The following is a 15,132-nucleotide window of genomic DNA, read 5'->3' as shown; positions in this document are numbered from 1 at the left end:
AAACGGCACTACTAGTTCAGATTTTTGGTCTCGGACTGAAATTATTGAAGTGAGTGAGCTTTTGTTTCTCACAAGATCACTTATATGTGTGACTGCCATGCAATCAGGAAAATGCTGCATGTATCATTCTGGGTGCTGGCAGACTGGAAGGTCAGATACTGAGACCTGAAAATTAATCTCTGATTTACAGTTCGTTCTGCTATAATGCAACAGTTGTGCTCCTCTGCGACCTCATGCTATAGAAAATCCCTTTGTGGAAAACTGTTACAGAAATTTGTGCTGTAGAGGATTGCTAATGGAAAATTGCTATACTGGTTCAGTAGAAAGTTTGTGTTATCCAAACTGCATCCGCAATTTGTCAATTGCATTATAGCCAATTCGCACGTTATAGCAGAATGACCTGTATGTTGAACTCTTTAGACAAAGTTTTAGAAATTGTCAACTGAAAACAAAATTTACTATCAGGATGTGAGTCACTTTGATGAGGTAGCACTTATTGAGACAGAGATGATGGGCTCCTTGAACTGCACAGTTAGTTCTGCTACAAGGTCCGTTTCTTCAACGTGAATTGGTCTTAACGCAATTGAATAATTTAGACTGTTATTTGCAGAACGTGAACTTTCCTTACCCATACTAGCTATAACGTGATTCTTACCCCCATTAGATTGCATGGCGCAGCTATTGCATGATTTTCTTATAATGCAAGATTGCACGGGAACAGATTGCATTATATCAGAACTGACTGACAGATAGGCTCCTTAACCTGTCCTTGAACCCTTAAAGTCCATATGCTGACGTTGTATACGTAATGTGATTAGGTCGGCAAGAATGTCTTCTATTTAAATTTGCCTTTCACAGCCACAAAATATCTCAAATCCTTTTGAAGTGTATATCTGTAGGAATCTGTGGCAGAATATCCTCCGGGTTCTGACCAAGTTTGAACAATTTTCATACCGTTTTCATACCGAGCTGACCGCGTCCGGGCGTTGCTCGCCACCCCGGACGTCTACCCAGTTGGCGTAAGGTCCCAGATTTGCTCCCTTACAAAGTTGGAGCACTTTCCACAGATAGAAATCGCTCAAACTCGGTCAGGACCAGAAGGGCAAACTGTTGACAGATCCTCCAGACCGAGTCCGATGGCGCTACCTGGCCTGCAAGTCTCAAAGTCAGCATCAGTATTCGGATTTGCTCCCTTCCAAAATTGGAGCACTTCCCACGGATGGAAACTGCTGAAACTCGGCCAGAACCCACAGGATAGTCTGCCCCAGAAGGGAAGACCATTGGCAGAACCTCCAGACCGAATCCGGCAGCACCACCCGGCCTGGAAGTCTCAAAGTCGGTATGAATGCTCAGATTTGCTCCTTTCCCTAATTGGAGCACTTCCCAAGATGGGAAATTGTTCAAACTTGGTCAGAACCCGGAGGACATTCTGCCACAGAAGGGCAGACCGCTGGCAGATCCTCTGGACAGAATCCCCGCGGCGCTACCTGGACTGCAAGTCTTAAAGTTGGCATCAGCACTCAGATTCACTCCCTTCCAAAATTGGAGCACTTCCCACAGATGGAAATCGCTGAAACTCCACCTGAACCCAGAGGACAGTCCGCCCCAGAAGGGAAGACTGTAGGCAGAACATTGGAGGGAAACCCAGAAAAAGGTTGCTCTGCATGGATTTTGAGAAAAGCACTTTATAAGATGCCACTTAAAAAGATTATTGCACAAAGTAGGAGGTTTGGAATAGGGGTAACATGTTAGCATGAATAGTATGCATAAATGGGTCTATTTCTGGTTGGCACTGTCAGCACATGAGGAGTGGAGTCCTTCAGGGATCTATGCTGACTATATTATGGATGAAGCTGACAGTGGAATTGCTCTTATTATAGTTCATTTAGATTTACAGAAGCTGTTTGTTGTTTGGCAAAGTTCTGTGCGACACATTTGCAAAAATCAAACATCTGTAAAAGATGACATCAAAAAGGACTTAGTAAGGTCAGCAGTGTTAGTGCTGTCTAAACATGCAGTAACTAAGGAATTATAATTATGTAACCAAAAGTATTACAAGTCCACTGAAGCTATTCTCAGTCAGGCTGTCCAATGCATGAGTAAGACTACACAGCATTTAGTTCTTGTTGCCATGCGACAAAAGTGATGTTCAATATCAAGAAAAAATAGAATTACATTTACAACCAATCAAGTGCTTTTGACATGTAGACCCTGTTGTTAAGTAGGAAACATATTATTAATTTTAGAATTACTGTGGGGGAGAATGTAAAGAATGGTTCCATAAGTACAAAAAATGAACTTTGAGAAAAACTTTGGAAATGTATTTACTGCAGATTCAGAAGTGCAAACAGGTGGTAAATCTTACTGAGGTGCGTTGAATGTTTAAAGGTTTGAATTGGATAAATGCAAAGTAATTCTTAGAACTAAATCATGTTTGTTGAAATAGAATTCTATAAATTTCTGACAGATTTAAGGCAGCATAGGAGGAATATCAATCTGAGAGAATATCAATCCAAAATAATCTTACAAGGTATTGAGCTGTGGTAGGTTTTGTTTTTGAGTGCTTAGGAGAAGTTTTCACTGACAAAAATGGACTCCCAAGTTTGTCAAAACTAGAACTAGAATTGTGAAGCTGCAGTCAACAAATGGGTTAATATGGAGCTCACTGCCTCCTACCTTTATCAATCTTTGATGTCAAACTTTGACCAGGATGTTGTTGTCCTCCACAATTTCTCCCAGTTTTTCAAAGATCGGTCCCAGGAGAAGCACGAACATGCAGACAAGCTGCCGAAATTCCAGAGTCGGTCTGGAGGATATGAAGAAGCCTGAGGGGGATGAGTGGGGTAACAGTCTGCAAGAAATGCAGGTTGCCCTGGATCTGGAGAAAAATGTGAACCAGAGTTTGCTGGATTTACACCAACTTGCCAGTGCCCAGACTGACCTCATCTGTGTGATTTCCTGGAGACTCGCTATTTGGATGAGCAGGTCAAGATCATCAAGCAACTTGGGGACTAACCTGAAGCATTTGGGAGCTCCTGAGAATGGGATGACAGAGTACCTGTTTGACAGGCTCTCAATGGAGGACAGCAGTTAGTGTGGTACCATATTGTTGCACTGAGACACCTGGAGTACAAGAACATGCAGCCAAAAATTGAATTGAAAATCCTTTTTAAAAAAAGGGCAGCACAGTGGCTCAGTGATTAGCACTGCTGCTTCACAGGGCCGGCAAACCAGGTTCAATTCCAGCTTCGGATGATTGTCTGTATGGAGTTTGCACATTCTCTGGGTTTCTCTGATTTTCTCTGGGTGCTCTGATTTCCTCTCACAATCAGAAGATGTTCAGGTTAGGTGGATTGGCAATGCTGAAATGACCATAGTGTCCAGAGATTTACAGGCTAGGTGGATTAACCACGGGAAATGCAGAGATAAAGTGAAGGAGTGAATCTAGGTAGGATACTTTTGGTGTGGACTTGTTGGGCTGAATGGCTTGTTTCTACACTGTAAGGTTCCAATGAAAGCATGGTCATAGATTTGCAAGTGTTACAGGTGCTTGAAATGTAGTAGGTTTTTCAGCTGCAAAAGGTAGGATACAACCTTTTCAAGCTTCAACAAGCTGGAAGACCTTATCTAGACCTTTACTTTATTCCTTCTGCAAAATGTTTATATAGCATACAAATGGAACTTGTAAGATTTTTGAACACCTTAGAAGTTAATCACCATATTTTAATATATGATCTTCATAATAACCATCTGATATAGTCTTAAGAATTTCTAGTTTTATAACAATGTACATCTATAGAAGCTATTACAGTAATTACACAAATATAGATCTTTGTGCCAATATATTAACTGCATTACTTTAATAAGTCATGACATCAAGATCAAAGAATATATATGAAACACTCTTTAATCTACCTATTACCGCTTTTTCAAAAATCAGTCATTTTAATGTTGAAGGGTACTTGTTCTGCACTGTTTGAGAAATTGCAAGGACTGCAATTCAGCAGGCAAGATTAATCATGAAGCAGCATTCAGAGTAGAGTTTAGATTTATAATTTATTTTATTATAAAATAATTAAATGAATATTTTATCTGAATAAATTTGAGTAATCATCAAGTTGTTCTTTTGTTAACAAATCCCTGCTAACACCCACATCTGATCCCATCCACCTTCATTCTTTAGGAACATAGAACAGGAGTATATTATTCAGCTCATTGAGCCTGCTCTGCTATTTATTACACTCATAGCTGATTGAATACTTCAACATCACCCGCTATCCCTATAACCCTTTATACTATTGATTATCACAGTACCAGACTAGAGTCAAGCTCAATAGGATCTTCTTTCCCTGCTGATTCTGCCAAGCCTGAAACTGTTGGCTGTAGTTTTGCTAGATAGTAGGTAGACAATTGCTAGACAATGGCAATCCCATTCATGCGCATCACTGATTAGGAGACGACAAATTTGGCTATTTTGAAACACTAACCTCTACATTAAATATGCTCAATGATTGAGCTTTTATAGTCCTTTGAGTAGAGAATTCCAAAATTTCACAACACTGAGTAAAATAATTTTGCCTCATCTTGGTCCTAAATGGAAAACCCCCTTTTTTAAATTGTTCCCCTGTTGTTGACCAAGGGAACCATTTTACTACCTTTACCCTCTATATCCTTGATGTGATTGACAATGGATGGGATTTCTAAGGGTAGGATTTCTGAGATCTTAACCTGGGAAAGGTTTGACATTGCTCATGTTGCATAAAGGAGCAATGTGTGATGATGTCATGGAGATGCTCCTCACTAGGCATAAATAGCACAGTGTAGACAGAGTTAGTTAGAGGTATGCATGTGTGACATATATAGGGAGAAATACATGTTGGGAGTAGTTTTAATAATGTGACAGCAAGATCAGAGCCTGGTATATTATAGATGAACATGTATAAGAATAGTTAGGATTAATATGCAATAAACTGTGTTCTGAAAAGCTTAAGAAAACAAATTCTTGAACTTTCTGTCTCCTCAACCAGTTTGTCTTGAATTTTCAACTCTTAGATGTGGGCACAATGCTATGTGACAAAGGAGACATCCTAATAGACATTTAATTTGGCAGGCCTTCCTGAAGGAGGGTGATGTCATAGTCACAGTTGGAGTTTTAACAGCCTGGAAAGAGATCCTACAGCCCATCACATTATGCTAGTCCTCAAACATCCATCTATTCTTGTCCCATTTTCAAGCATTTCGCCTGTAGTTTTGTTCTATGGTGTTTCAAGTATTCATTGAATTAGTTCTTATATGTCCTGAGGGTTTCTATCTCTACTACCTTTTTACGGAGTGAACATGAACGTTTGGGTGAAAAATATTTCCTCAAATCCCTCTAATCCTCCTTCTCTTTACCTTAAAACTATGTCCCTGGTTATTGATCCCTCTACAAGGGGAAACGTTTCTCCCTATCTACACCACCAAGAACTTGGTATACCTCAATGAGCTCAATCAGATCCCCTTTCAGCTTGCTCAGAAGAAAAGCAATCCCAACTTATACAGTTTCTCTCCATAGTTAAATCACTCTAACCCTTGCAACATCCTGGTGAACCTCTTGTGCACCCTCTCTAGTGCAATCACATCCTTCCTATAGTGTGGCAGACAGAACTGTACACAATACTCCAGCTGTGGCTTAACTAATGTTAACCTCTTTGCTCTTGTATTCGATGTGAGAACCTTGCTGCGCTTTAGCTAGTGAGTGTCATTCCCTTTGCCTGCATTAAATATCACCTGTCAATTCTGTCATCTTCTACTGTCACTGCAGACGGTCACAGATGTATTATCTCTTTCTATACTAACTCTGTGTCATAGAATGTCTCACACAGACTTTTAAGTGATCTCATTTTGGAGACCATCTCTGGGTTTTGACAGGTTTACTGCCAAAATTAGAATGGACGTTTTGGAGAACCTTGTGGAAATTAACCCTTCAATTTCCTGGCACTTAGTTATTATCTCTAGATACCATGATAATCCAAATGTATCACTGCATTCGCACCCTTGCGACTGACATCTGTTTGTTTCATATTTAAAAACAGCAGTGTTCACCCGTCCATCCAAGGCATGCTAAACTTTTCCAAGAATGAAACCCCTCTTGTAGTAGTTTTTTGGTGATAGTGTTGGGGGGCAGTGGCGGCATTGTAACCTGTTCAGCAACACCTGAAAGCTGAATGTCTTTTAAGACTGTAGCTTGGGGTCAATTTGACTCTTCTCGCTATTTGTGGCTCAAAATCATCTCAGCTGCTTTTACTGTGTTAAGCTGTGTGTAATTTTTTTTGTGGTCACTTTCTGTTAATCGACTTGGGCAGTGTGTGTTAAATAAAAACCGAAAGAAATGCGGGCTCCGTAAATCAGAAACACAAAAAAAAGTTGCTGGAAAAGCTCAGCAGGTCTGGCAGCACCTGCAGAGAGAAATCAGAGCTAACGTTTCAGGTCGGGTGACTCTTCCTCAGAACACACTCAGGTTGTGTGTTTGTCACTTGACAGCCTGCAGGTGCAAATAAAAAGAAGTGGGCGACATTTTTTCAACATCAGTGCACTGATTTCTGGAAGATGTTGCGGGAGGAACTTGAAGAAGTAGATGAATGAATGAAGAAGGGCTCGTGCAAGATTGCTGAAGAGACAGACTTCACTCCCAGCGGACGCGCCGAGCTGCAATGCCCTCGGAGCCGGGACCTCCTGAGAGGGCGCGAGTGAGCAGCTTGACGAGGGGTTTTATTTGGGGCTGGATATTTCTTTCAGTGGCCGCGGGTCTGTCTTGTCGCTGTCCTGTTGTTGGTGTCCGGGTGAAGGGGCGGAGAGACAGATTGCCGCTTGTCGCCAGCGCAAGTCCAAATCCTACCAGCTACCTCCCTCCAAAGAGAGAGAAGAGAAGAGACCAGAGCACCACGGCGCGGCTTGTTCCTTCGGACGGCAAGAATTAGATGTTTCCTTTCACACCTTATTTTTCCTCTGGGGGGCATGGGCGAATGCACCCCGCAGTCAAAGCACCTCCGCAGCTGTGCCGAGGCCCCGCGCTGACGTTTTGACGTCCTCAGGGATCACGTTTCGAAATATCCCCTCGGTGTGTCTGAATCGTTGCTGATCCCTGGGGGTGTCAGCGCCGCCTGGCACCGACCTGACCTGAATCATAGTCTCCCTTCAATGTTGCCATGGCGTCTGTGGGCACAGAGAAAAGCTCCATCAAGAAGAAAAGTGAGAAGAAATTCGCAGCCAGGGAGGAGGCCAAGCTCCTGGCAACTTTCATGGGGGTCATGAACAACATGCGAAAGCAGGTAAGGATTTCATGTGTATATATGTTGGAGTCAGAGAGATGTACAGCACGGAAGCAGACCCTTCGGTCCAACGTGTCCAAGATGTTTGGAAAAGGAGAAAAGGTGTCCAGTGATGCACGTTTTCTTGAAACATTTAATGTAAGAATGATGTTTATACTGGCAAGTTGACGTTTTTCAATGCTAATTGTTATTTGAAGATGCATTCAGGTCTACTGTTTTCAGAATAGATTTGGTAGGGTTCGGAGAGCACGTGTAACATGGTACTGAAAATGTGGATGAACTGTCATGATTAGGAACGAAGAGCGCATTGTGCATTTTGTTGAATTTACTTGAATAACAATTTTTTGTGGGGGAATGTGTAATTAAATTAATGGCATTGCAAGATGTTTAAGCTTGGTTCACTGGGAGAACCACTGAGTCAAAGGATGATGTAATGTTGAAGTATATTAATCTAGGCTGGCACTAGTGTGTCATTGTTAAAGCTGTCTCCTCCTGTCTCCAGCATTTGAAGAACAGGTGAGTCTTCCTGGTGTCCTGGTCAGCATCTATCCCTCCTCCAGTACCATATTAAAACAGATAATCTGAATGTTGTCTCATTGTTATAAACAAATTGATGAGCATCCTTCCTGCATTTCAATAATTTTAAAAGTCCTTAATTGGCTGTAAAACTATTTAGGATGCTCTTGTGCAAGGTGTCTCTACATTTACATGTGTAAATCTTGCCTTTGTTTGTTTGACCAAGATGCAATATCTTGCATTTATCCAGATTGAAATCCACATGCCACTCTTCACCCCATTGATCCAATTGATCATGATCTCTTGTAATCTTAGATAATCTTCTTCACTGTCCACTATACTACCAATCTGTATCATCCACAAATTTACTAAGCATGCTTTCTATAGTCTCATTGAAATCATTTTGTTCAAATGACAAACAATGGTGAAACCAGCAGTGATCCCTGTGGAACATCACTGGTCACAGCCTCCTGTCCGAAAAACCACCCTCCACCGTCTCTGTCTCCTGCTGTTAAACCAATTTTATATCCAGCCGGCAAGCTCACCCTGAATCCCATGTGATCCAGCTTCACTAATTAGTCTATCATGCAGAACCTTGTCAAAGCTTTACTAAAGTCCATGTAAACAATGTCTGCAGCTCTGCCCTCATCGATCTTCTTGGTTGCTTACTCAACAAACTCAATCAAATTTGTGAGACACAGTTTCCCTGACACAACCATGCTGACGATCCTTAATCATTCCTTTACTCTCCAAATCCTATCTTTCAGAATCACTTCCAACAACTTATCTATCACCAAAGTTAGACTCCCGGGTATATATAACTCATGGTAGGCCACAAGGTTGAGACATCATAAATGCTGTTGGATCCTGAGCTTAAAAGAGGTGCACGTGTGGCAGTGGGAATTGAAGTAAATCACTGAGTTGCTCTAGTTATGATTACAGAGTTGTAGAAAGCATGTTCTGTGAGGTGGCCATATCACCGGTAAAGATCAAACAGGCAGAAAGGGGACAGGTGACCACCAGACAGTGTAGAGGAAGGCAGGTAGTGTAGGAGTCCTCTATAGCTGTTACCCTCTCTGTAACAGATATACCATTTTGGATACTGTTGGAAGGCACAACATCTCAGGCTATAGCAGCAGAAGTCAAGTCCATGGCATCATGGGTGGCTCCTGTACAGAAGAATGACAGGGCAAGAGTGATAGTGTTCAATAGTATGGGGAATGGACAGATATTTCTATGATCCCAAAAGAAACTCTAGAATGGAACATTGCCTCCTTGGTGCTAGAGTCAGAGATGTCTCAGAGCACTGCAGAAGTTTTCTGAAGTGGGAAGATTAAGACCATAAGACATTCGAGCAAAAATTAGGCTATCAAGCCCATCGAGTCTGCTCCACCATTGAATCATGGCTGATAAGTTTCTCAACCTCATTCTCCCACTTCCTCCCAGTAATCCTTCATCCGCTTGATACTCAAGAACTTACCTATCTCAGTCTTAAATATACTCAATGACCTGGCCTCCACAGCCTTCTGTGGCAATGAATTCCATAGATTACCACTCTCTGGCTGAAGAAGTTTCTCCCTTTGCTTTAAGGCTGTGCCCTTGAGTCCTAGTCTCACCTACCAATGGAAACATCTTTCCAGGCCATTCAGTATTCTGTATGTTTCAACTATATCCCCCCTCATTCTTCTAAACTCCATCAAGTATAGCGCCAGAGCCGTCAAACGTTGCTCATGTGTTAAGCTTTCCATTCCTGGGACTATTCTCATGAACCTCCTCTGAATATGTTCCAGGGCCAGTACATCCCTCGTGAAATAATGGACCCCAAAACTGTCACAATAATCCAAATGTGGTCTGACCAGAGCCTTAGAGAGTCTGAGGCTCCCTGTTTTATATTCAAGTCCTCTCAAAAACACCATCATTGCATTTGCCTTCCTAATTACTGACTCAACCTGCAAATTTACCTTGAGAGAATCCTGGATGAGAACTCCTAGGTGTCTTTGTACTTCAGACTTCTGAATTTTCTCCCCATTTAGAAAACAGCCAGTGCTCATGGTATGTATCAATGCTAACGTCATAGATTTTAAAAATGGGGATGCTGTGCTGCAAGCAGAACATAAGAATTTAGGATGAAAATAAACAAGTAGGACCTCAAAGGTAGTAATGTCAAGATAACTCCCAGTGTCCCATGCTAACAGGAGTGAAAATAACAGGATATATCTGATCAATATGTGACTGGTGAGGTGGTATAATAGGTTGAGGATTCAGATCCCTAGGATATTGGGACTGGTTCTGGGAAGGTAGAAAATAGGAGCAGGAGTAGGCCCTTTCATGTGATTGTGGCTGATCATCCTATTTAGTATCCTGTTTCTGCTTTCATTCCATACCCTTTGTGTCTTAAGCCCTATAAACCATAACTAATTCCTTCTTGAAAATATTTGATGTTTTGGCCTCAACTGCATTTTGTGGCACAAAATTCCACAAGCTCACCAGAATAACAGTCAAGAAATTTCTCCTCATCTCAATCCTAAAGGACTTTGTATCCTTAAACTGTGACCCCTGGCCTGGACTCTCCAGTCATCAGGAATATCCTTCCTGTGTTCACTCTGTTTTGTCCTGTTAGAATTTTATAGGTTTCCATGACATCACCCCTCACTCTTCTAAACTCCAGTGCATATAGTCCTAACTATCAAGTCTCTCTTTATACATCAGCCATGCCATCCCAGGAAGCAGTCTGCTAAGAAACAAACAGTGACCATTCTTCAGAACTGGCAAACCTTTATTGTACTCCCTACATAGCCAGATCATTGTTCCTCAGTTAAGTAGACCAGAATTGCACACAGTACTCCATGTGTCGTCTCAGCAAGGCCTTCTGCAATTTCAGCAAAACATCCATTCTCCTGTATTTGAATCCTCTTGCTACGAAGACCAAAATACTATCTACCTGCTTCACTACTTGCATGCTTACTTTCAGCGACTGGTACACAAAGACACCATCTCATTACACCTCTCCCTTTCCAATCTATCATCATTCAGATATGCCTTCCTGTTTTTGCTACCAAAATAGATAACCTCCCATTTATCCACATTCTACTCCATCTGCCATGCATTTGCCCACTCACCCAACTTGTCCAAATCACACTGAAGCATCTCTGCATCCTCCTCACAGTTACCCTCACACTCAGTTTTGTGTTATCTGCAAACCTGGAGAAATTACATTTTATTCCTCATCTAGAGCATTAATGTATATCTAAATAGCTGGGGCCCAAACAATGATCCTCACTGTACCCATTAATCACTGCCTGTCACAAAGCTGGTCCCTTTTTTCTAAAAGCTCTTCCTTTTCTCAAGGATACTGTGTCCTTGGTTTTTTTCCAGAGGGGTAATAAAATGCTGCTGGTGCCAATTAGATTGGTTTGGTATAGAAGTTAACGGGTATGGAGGGGCCTTTTTGTTTGTATGTAAACAGATGAGACTTTGGGCCAAAGTGGTCATGTTTTAGAAGTGACCTGTATAATGAAAGGGGAGTGGTCAGCTCTCTAGTTGAGCGGTTCAATCCAGAACTAGTTGGGAGTTCAACAGTGAGCTATGTGGAAACTCTCTCTCTTTCTCCCTTCTAACTTCAGCCTATAAGCATCTGTTCTTTTTTAAAAAACTGATCTTTAAGGGGGCCTGCTTATTGGGACTGTTGTGTGTATTCAAAACAAGATAATTAAGTCTAGTTTGGATAGACTAGGTTCTGTTCTTTGTGTTGCATTGTGTAATTTTAAGAATAAATTTGTCTGTTTTAAAATCTAGTAGTCAACCCAGCTACCTCACTCGGTAATTTTCATTGTACACTTACTGAAACAAATTGCAAAGTTATGGTCTGGGCTGCTTGCTTAAGAATGTTTTGAGTGGTCTGGCCTAGTCCATAACACTGCCACTCACATAATTGCTGGCCTAGTTCACATTCCTGTGAATGAAATGTTTTAAAACGTTGCTTTCATGTTGCTGTACTGCTGTGTTAACACCACCAGTGCCTGATGTAATATATGCAGCCTATGACAATACCAAAGTAAACTTGAGGTATTAGTTGAGACTAGCTGATGCAAAGACCTAATTGAGGAAAAAAGGCAGCACTCTGAAGATGTACTGCTGTGCAAATATTTGTATGATATGTAAAATACAATAACTGTGTGTGACCTTTATCATCCTAGCTGAAGTAACTACCAAACAAGTCAGATACAAGATTGAAATCTGCTTGATAAATCGCATTTTATTGATTTTAATTTTAACACACATTTTCACTGACATCCAAGTGCAACATGCCCCAGATTTTGCTTTAATAGCAAAACAAATCATATACTAAATAAAGATTATATAAAACAAACCAAGCAATTTATTTTAACACAATTTGAAAATTTTCAAACGTCTGGCAAATTAAAATCTCATCTATCCCAGCAACATCACTTTGGAGTAATCAAATTCTAGAGAGGTTCCTTCTCTAGCATATCAATAAGTTTGACTTGTATTTCTTTTAATTCCTAGTCTTGAGAATTTTCCTTGACTACCTACACAACTGGTCTTAAATTTTTTTTTAGCTTCCAGTAACCCCTTCACAGTTCTAACCAAACATTTCCCGTCTGGAATTTTCAAATTGAAACCCTTATGCTGACGTATGCTATTTCCTAACTATTCTGAATTACCTCCTTTCCTTTCTCCCGTGTTCTTTCATCTGGTCCCAGCCAGGTCTTCTGAAAACTGCTCCAGAAGCTTTCCAGTCCAAAGGGTTTTTGCCCGGAGAAAAATTGAATTTTGATTTAAAAGAATCCAAGAATTAATCTAATGCCTTTCAATGGTTATGCTTTGATCATACAAGTCTCATTGTTCAAATAATTTCTCAGTATTATGAGGTATGCCACTTGTTCTCCAGTTTAAAATCATGACTCCAAAAGACTGACAAGTTAAACCTTTTTTTATTAATATCAGACCTATTCATAAAATTAGACCAAACTCAGTGCCACTGCCCAAAATCCCCAAACTCTAAATACATGATATTAATACGTAATTTTCATACTTTACCTCTCCCCTTTAAAAGAGGATAAGGTAATATAAGAGCAGGTGGAAACTAGTTTAGGCATGTGATTACCTTGATAAAGGTTTACATTGTTATAAATTGGGAATTTGATTCATTTTTAAATAGAGGCAGGTGAATTTTGATTTCAGTTTTGTGAAGATGACTTTTTTTTTCGAGAGATCAGAATGTCATTTGGAACAATGACATAAGTACATTGTTTGAAAAGTATGTTTCAGTTAATTGCCTCTCAAGATACCTGTGATGTCAATTAACTTTGTTTGTTTGTACTGCTCAATTAACATCAGACAGAAAAAATGGAGCAGAGGCAACTAGTTCAGCTTGAACTTTAGTTCATAAGAACAGTTTCCTCCGAGCAAAGAGTTAGGTTACCAGTGGAGGAGAACAGTCAGCCTTGTAGAATGGTTTTTATTTTGTGAAGTTTCTAAACTGAGGGCTTCTATAGAAGTTTTCAAGTTGATAGAACTGAAAAAAAGCTTTAGCCATCAGAATAGGAAAGAAGTTGTAAAACGTTCCAAGTCAGTTGAGTTGTCATCCCGTTTTCTTCTCTCAGTGGAAGGAAAACGTTCAGAGACACAGTATAGTTTTACCTCCTTCATCTTTATTCTGGGCCCTGGAGGGAGAGAAAACGATAACCCATGTGTACAGGGACATGAGTCCCCGGTTTTCTGGAAGAGCAGTTTCTTAATGAATTACGTAGTTATTTTACAGGAAGGTGCATCCAGATAAGGCAACATACATATTGATTGGGTGACTATTACAATCAGTGAGTGTCAATAGCAAAGGCTAAGCCATCTGTTGTTACACAAAGTGTTCTTAACCTTAACTGGTTTCACATAATGAATACTTTTAACCTTGTTAAACTGACCTTACATACTGAATGCTTCCAATATTGTTAAATAGCTCTACATAATGACTGCAATTCAACCTTGTTAACCCATTACCCTTGCTTCCAGCGTCCCATTATTAACTATAAGTTCTAATCAGATCTAAGTCATGCTCAACTGAACCTTTTGTTTCACAAAACTCAGAACTTAACTCTTTCCATGTCTACTTATACCCTATACACATTCTCAAAGTAAGTTATTAAAGAGTTAAGATGGGAGTGATACTTCTTTGGGATTGAAAGAATATCTGAAACAAAAACAGAAATTGTTGGTGAAACTCAGCAGGTCAGGCAGCATCTGTGTGTGGAAAGCAGAGTTAATTGAACTCTGATAAAGAATCACTGGATTTAAAACATAAATTCTGCTTTCTTCCCACAGATGCTGCTGGATCTGCTGAGTTTTGCCAGTATTTTCTATTTAACTTCATATTTCCAGTGTCAACAATTCTTTGATTCATTATTATGAAAGGATGTTGTTGGGCGACAGTTTGAAACATTGTTTTGCTGTTTATGTTAAGATGTTTCTAAACTGTCAGGTATACAGCTTTGATTTTTAAAAATATTTTGTGTAATTAACTCTCTTTTTTCCCTCATTTTTAAAGGAACATTGACAGCCTTGTGTGGGTAGGCTCAGTGAGGTAACCCACTGCAAAAATTAAACATGATCAATGAAACCAGATCTGGGATCTGGCTTGTCCAGTACTGCTAATCGCTAGGATCATAGCATTGATAAAAGATAAACACCAAATGGACTGGTTGAACAAATCAACTTCCTCCTTTTTGTATTGAATTATTTTTTCCTTCTTTCCATTATCATGTTGAACTAATTTCTGTGCTTCCTATTCAGAAGCTTTTGTGTGATGTCCTTCTGGTGGTATCGGATCGAAAAATTCCAGCACATCGAGTAGTGCTTGCAGCTGCCAGCCACTTTTTCAATCTAATGTTTACCAGTAAGTTTCTTTTTGCCAGTTACTTTTACAGTTTTAGATGATTATTAAAACACCTCATGCTGAACTATAATTTATTCATTATTAATGGTTTGCTCTCTCCCTGGTAGCAAATATGCTTGAATCAAAATCTTATGAAGTGGAACTCAAAGATGCTGAACCTGACATAATTGAACTGTTGGTCGAGTTTGCATATACTGCAAGGTGAGTGTATATGTTTCCTTTAGTATCTTTTTTTAAGTTAACCTTTTAATTGTTGTGATCTTTTCCTTTAAGTTTTCAACTTGGGGAAACTAAACAAACTTTTCCACAGCTCTTTGTTAATCAACCTGAAAATCTGATTTACAGTTAAATGTAATGCAGTGGAATGGTAGAATAAAATTCCTTTCTTTTATTCAT

At 40.1% G+C, this 15,132-nt stretch overlaps 1 protein-coding gene and 1 pseudogene across 1 annotated transcript in view; both read left to right on the top strand.

Moving 5' to 3' along the window:
- The first annotated feature begins 2,773 nt into the window (after positions 1-2,773).
- Positions 2,774-3,094, top strand: LOC148149894 (ferritin, middle subunit pseudogene; annotated as a pseudogene).
- Positions 3,095-6,830: 3,736 nt separating this feature from the next.
- The window catches only part of klhl7 (kelch-like family member 7), a 46,883-nt gene continuing 38,581 nt past the window's right edge, over positions 6,831-15,132 (top strand). The window contains exons 1-3 of the mRNA XM_043689754.2: positions 6,831-7,310; positions 14,634-14,736; positions 14,844-14,937. Of these exons, the coding sequence (XP_043545689.1) occupies positions 7,188-7,310; positions 14,634-14,736; positions 14,844-14,937 (320 nt within the window). The 5' untranslated portion in view covers positions 6,831-7,187. The remainder of the gene's footprint in view (positions 7,311-14,633; positions 14,737-14,843; positions 14,938-15,132) is intronic.

This window comes from Chiloscyllium plagiosum, unplaced genomic scaffold, assembly GCF_037043375.1.
Source record: "Chiloscyllium plagiosum isolate Xiang-an unplaced genomic scaffold, Cpla_swu_hap1 HiC_scaffold_5, whole genome shotgun sequence".
NCBI classification, from domain to species: Eukaryota; Metazoa; Chordata; class Chondrichthyes; order Orectolobiformes; family Hemiscylliidae; genus Chiloscyllium; species Chiloscyllium plagiosum.
This window is presented reverse-complemented; position numbering and strand designations above follow the sequence as displayed.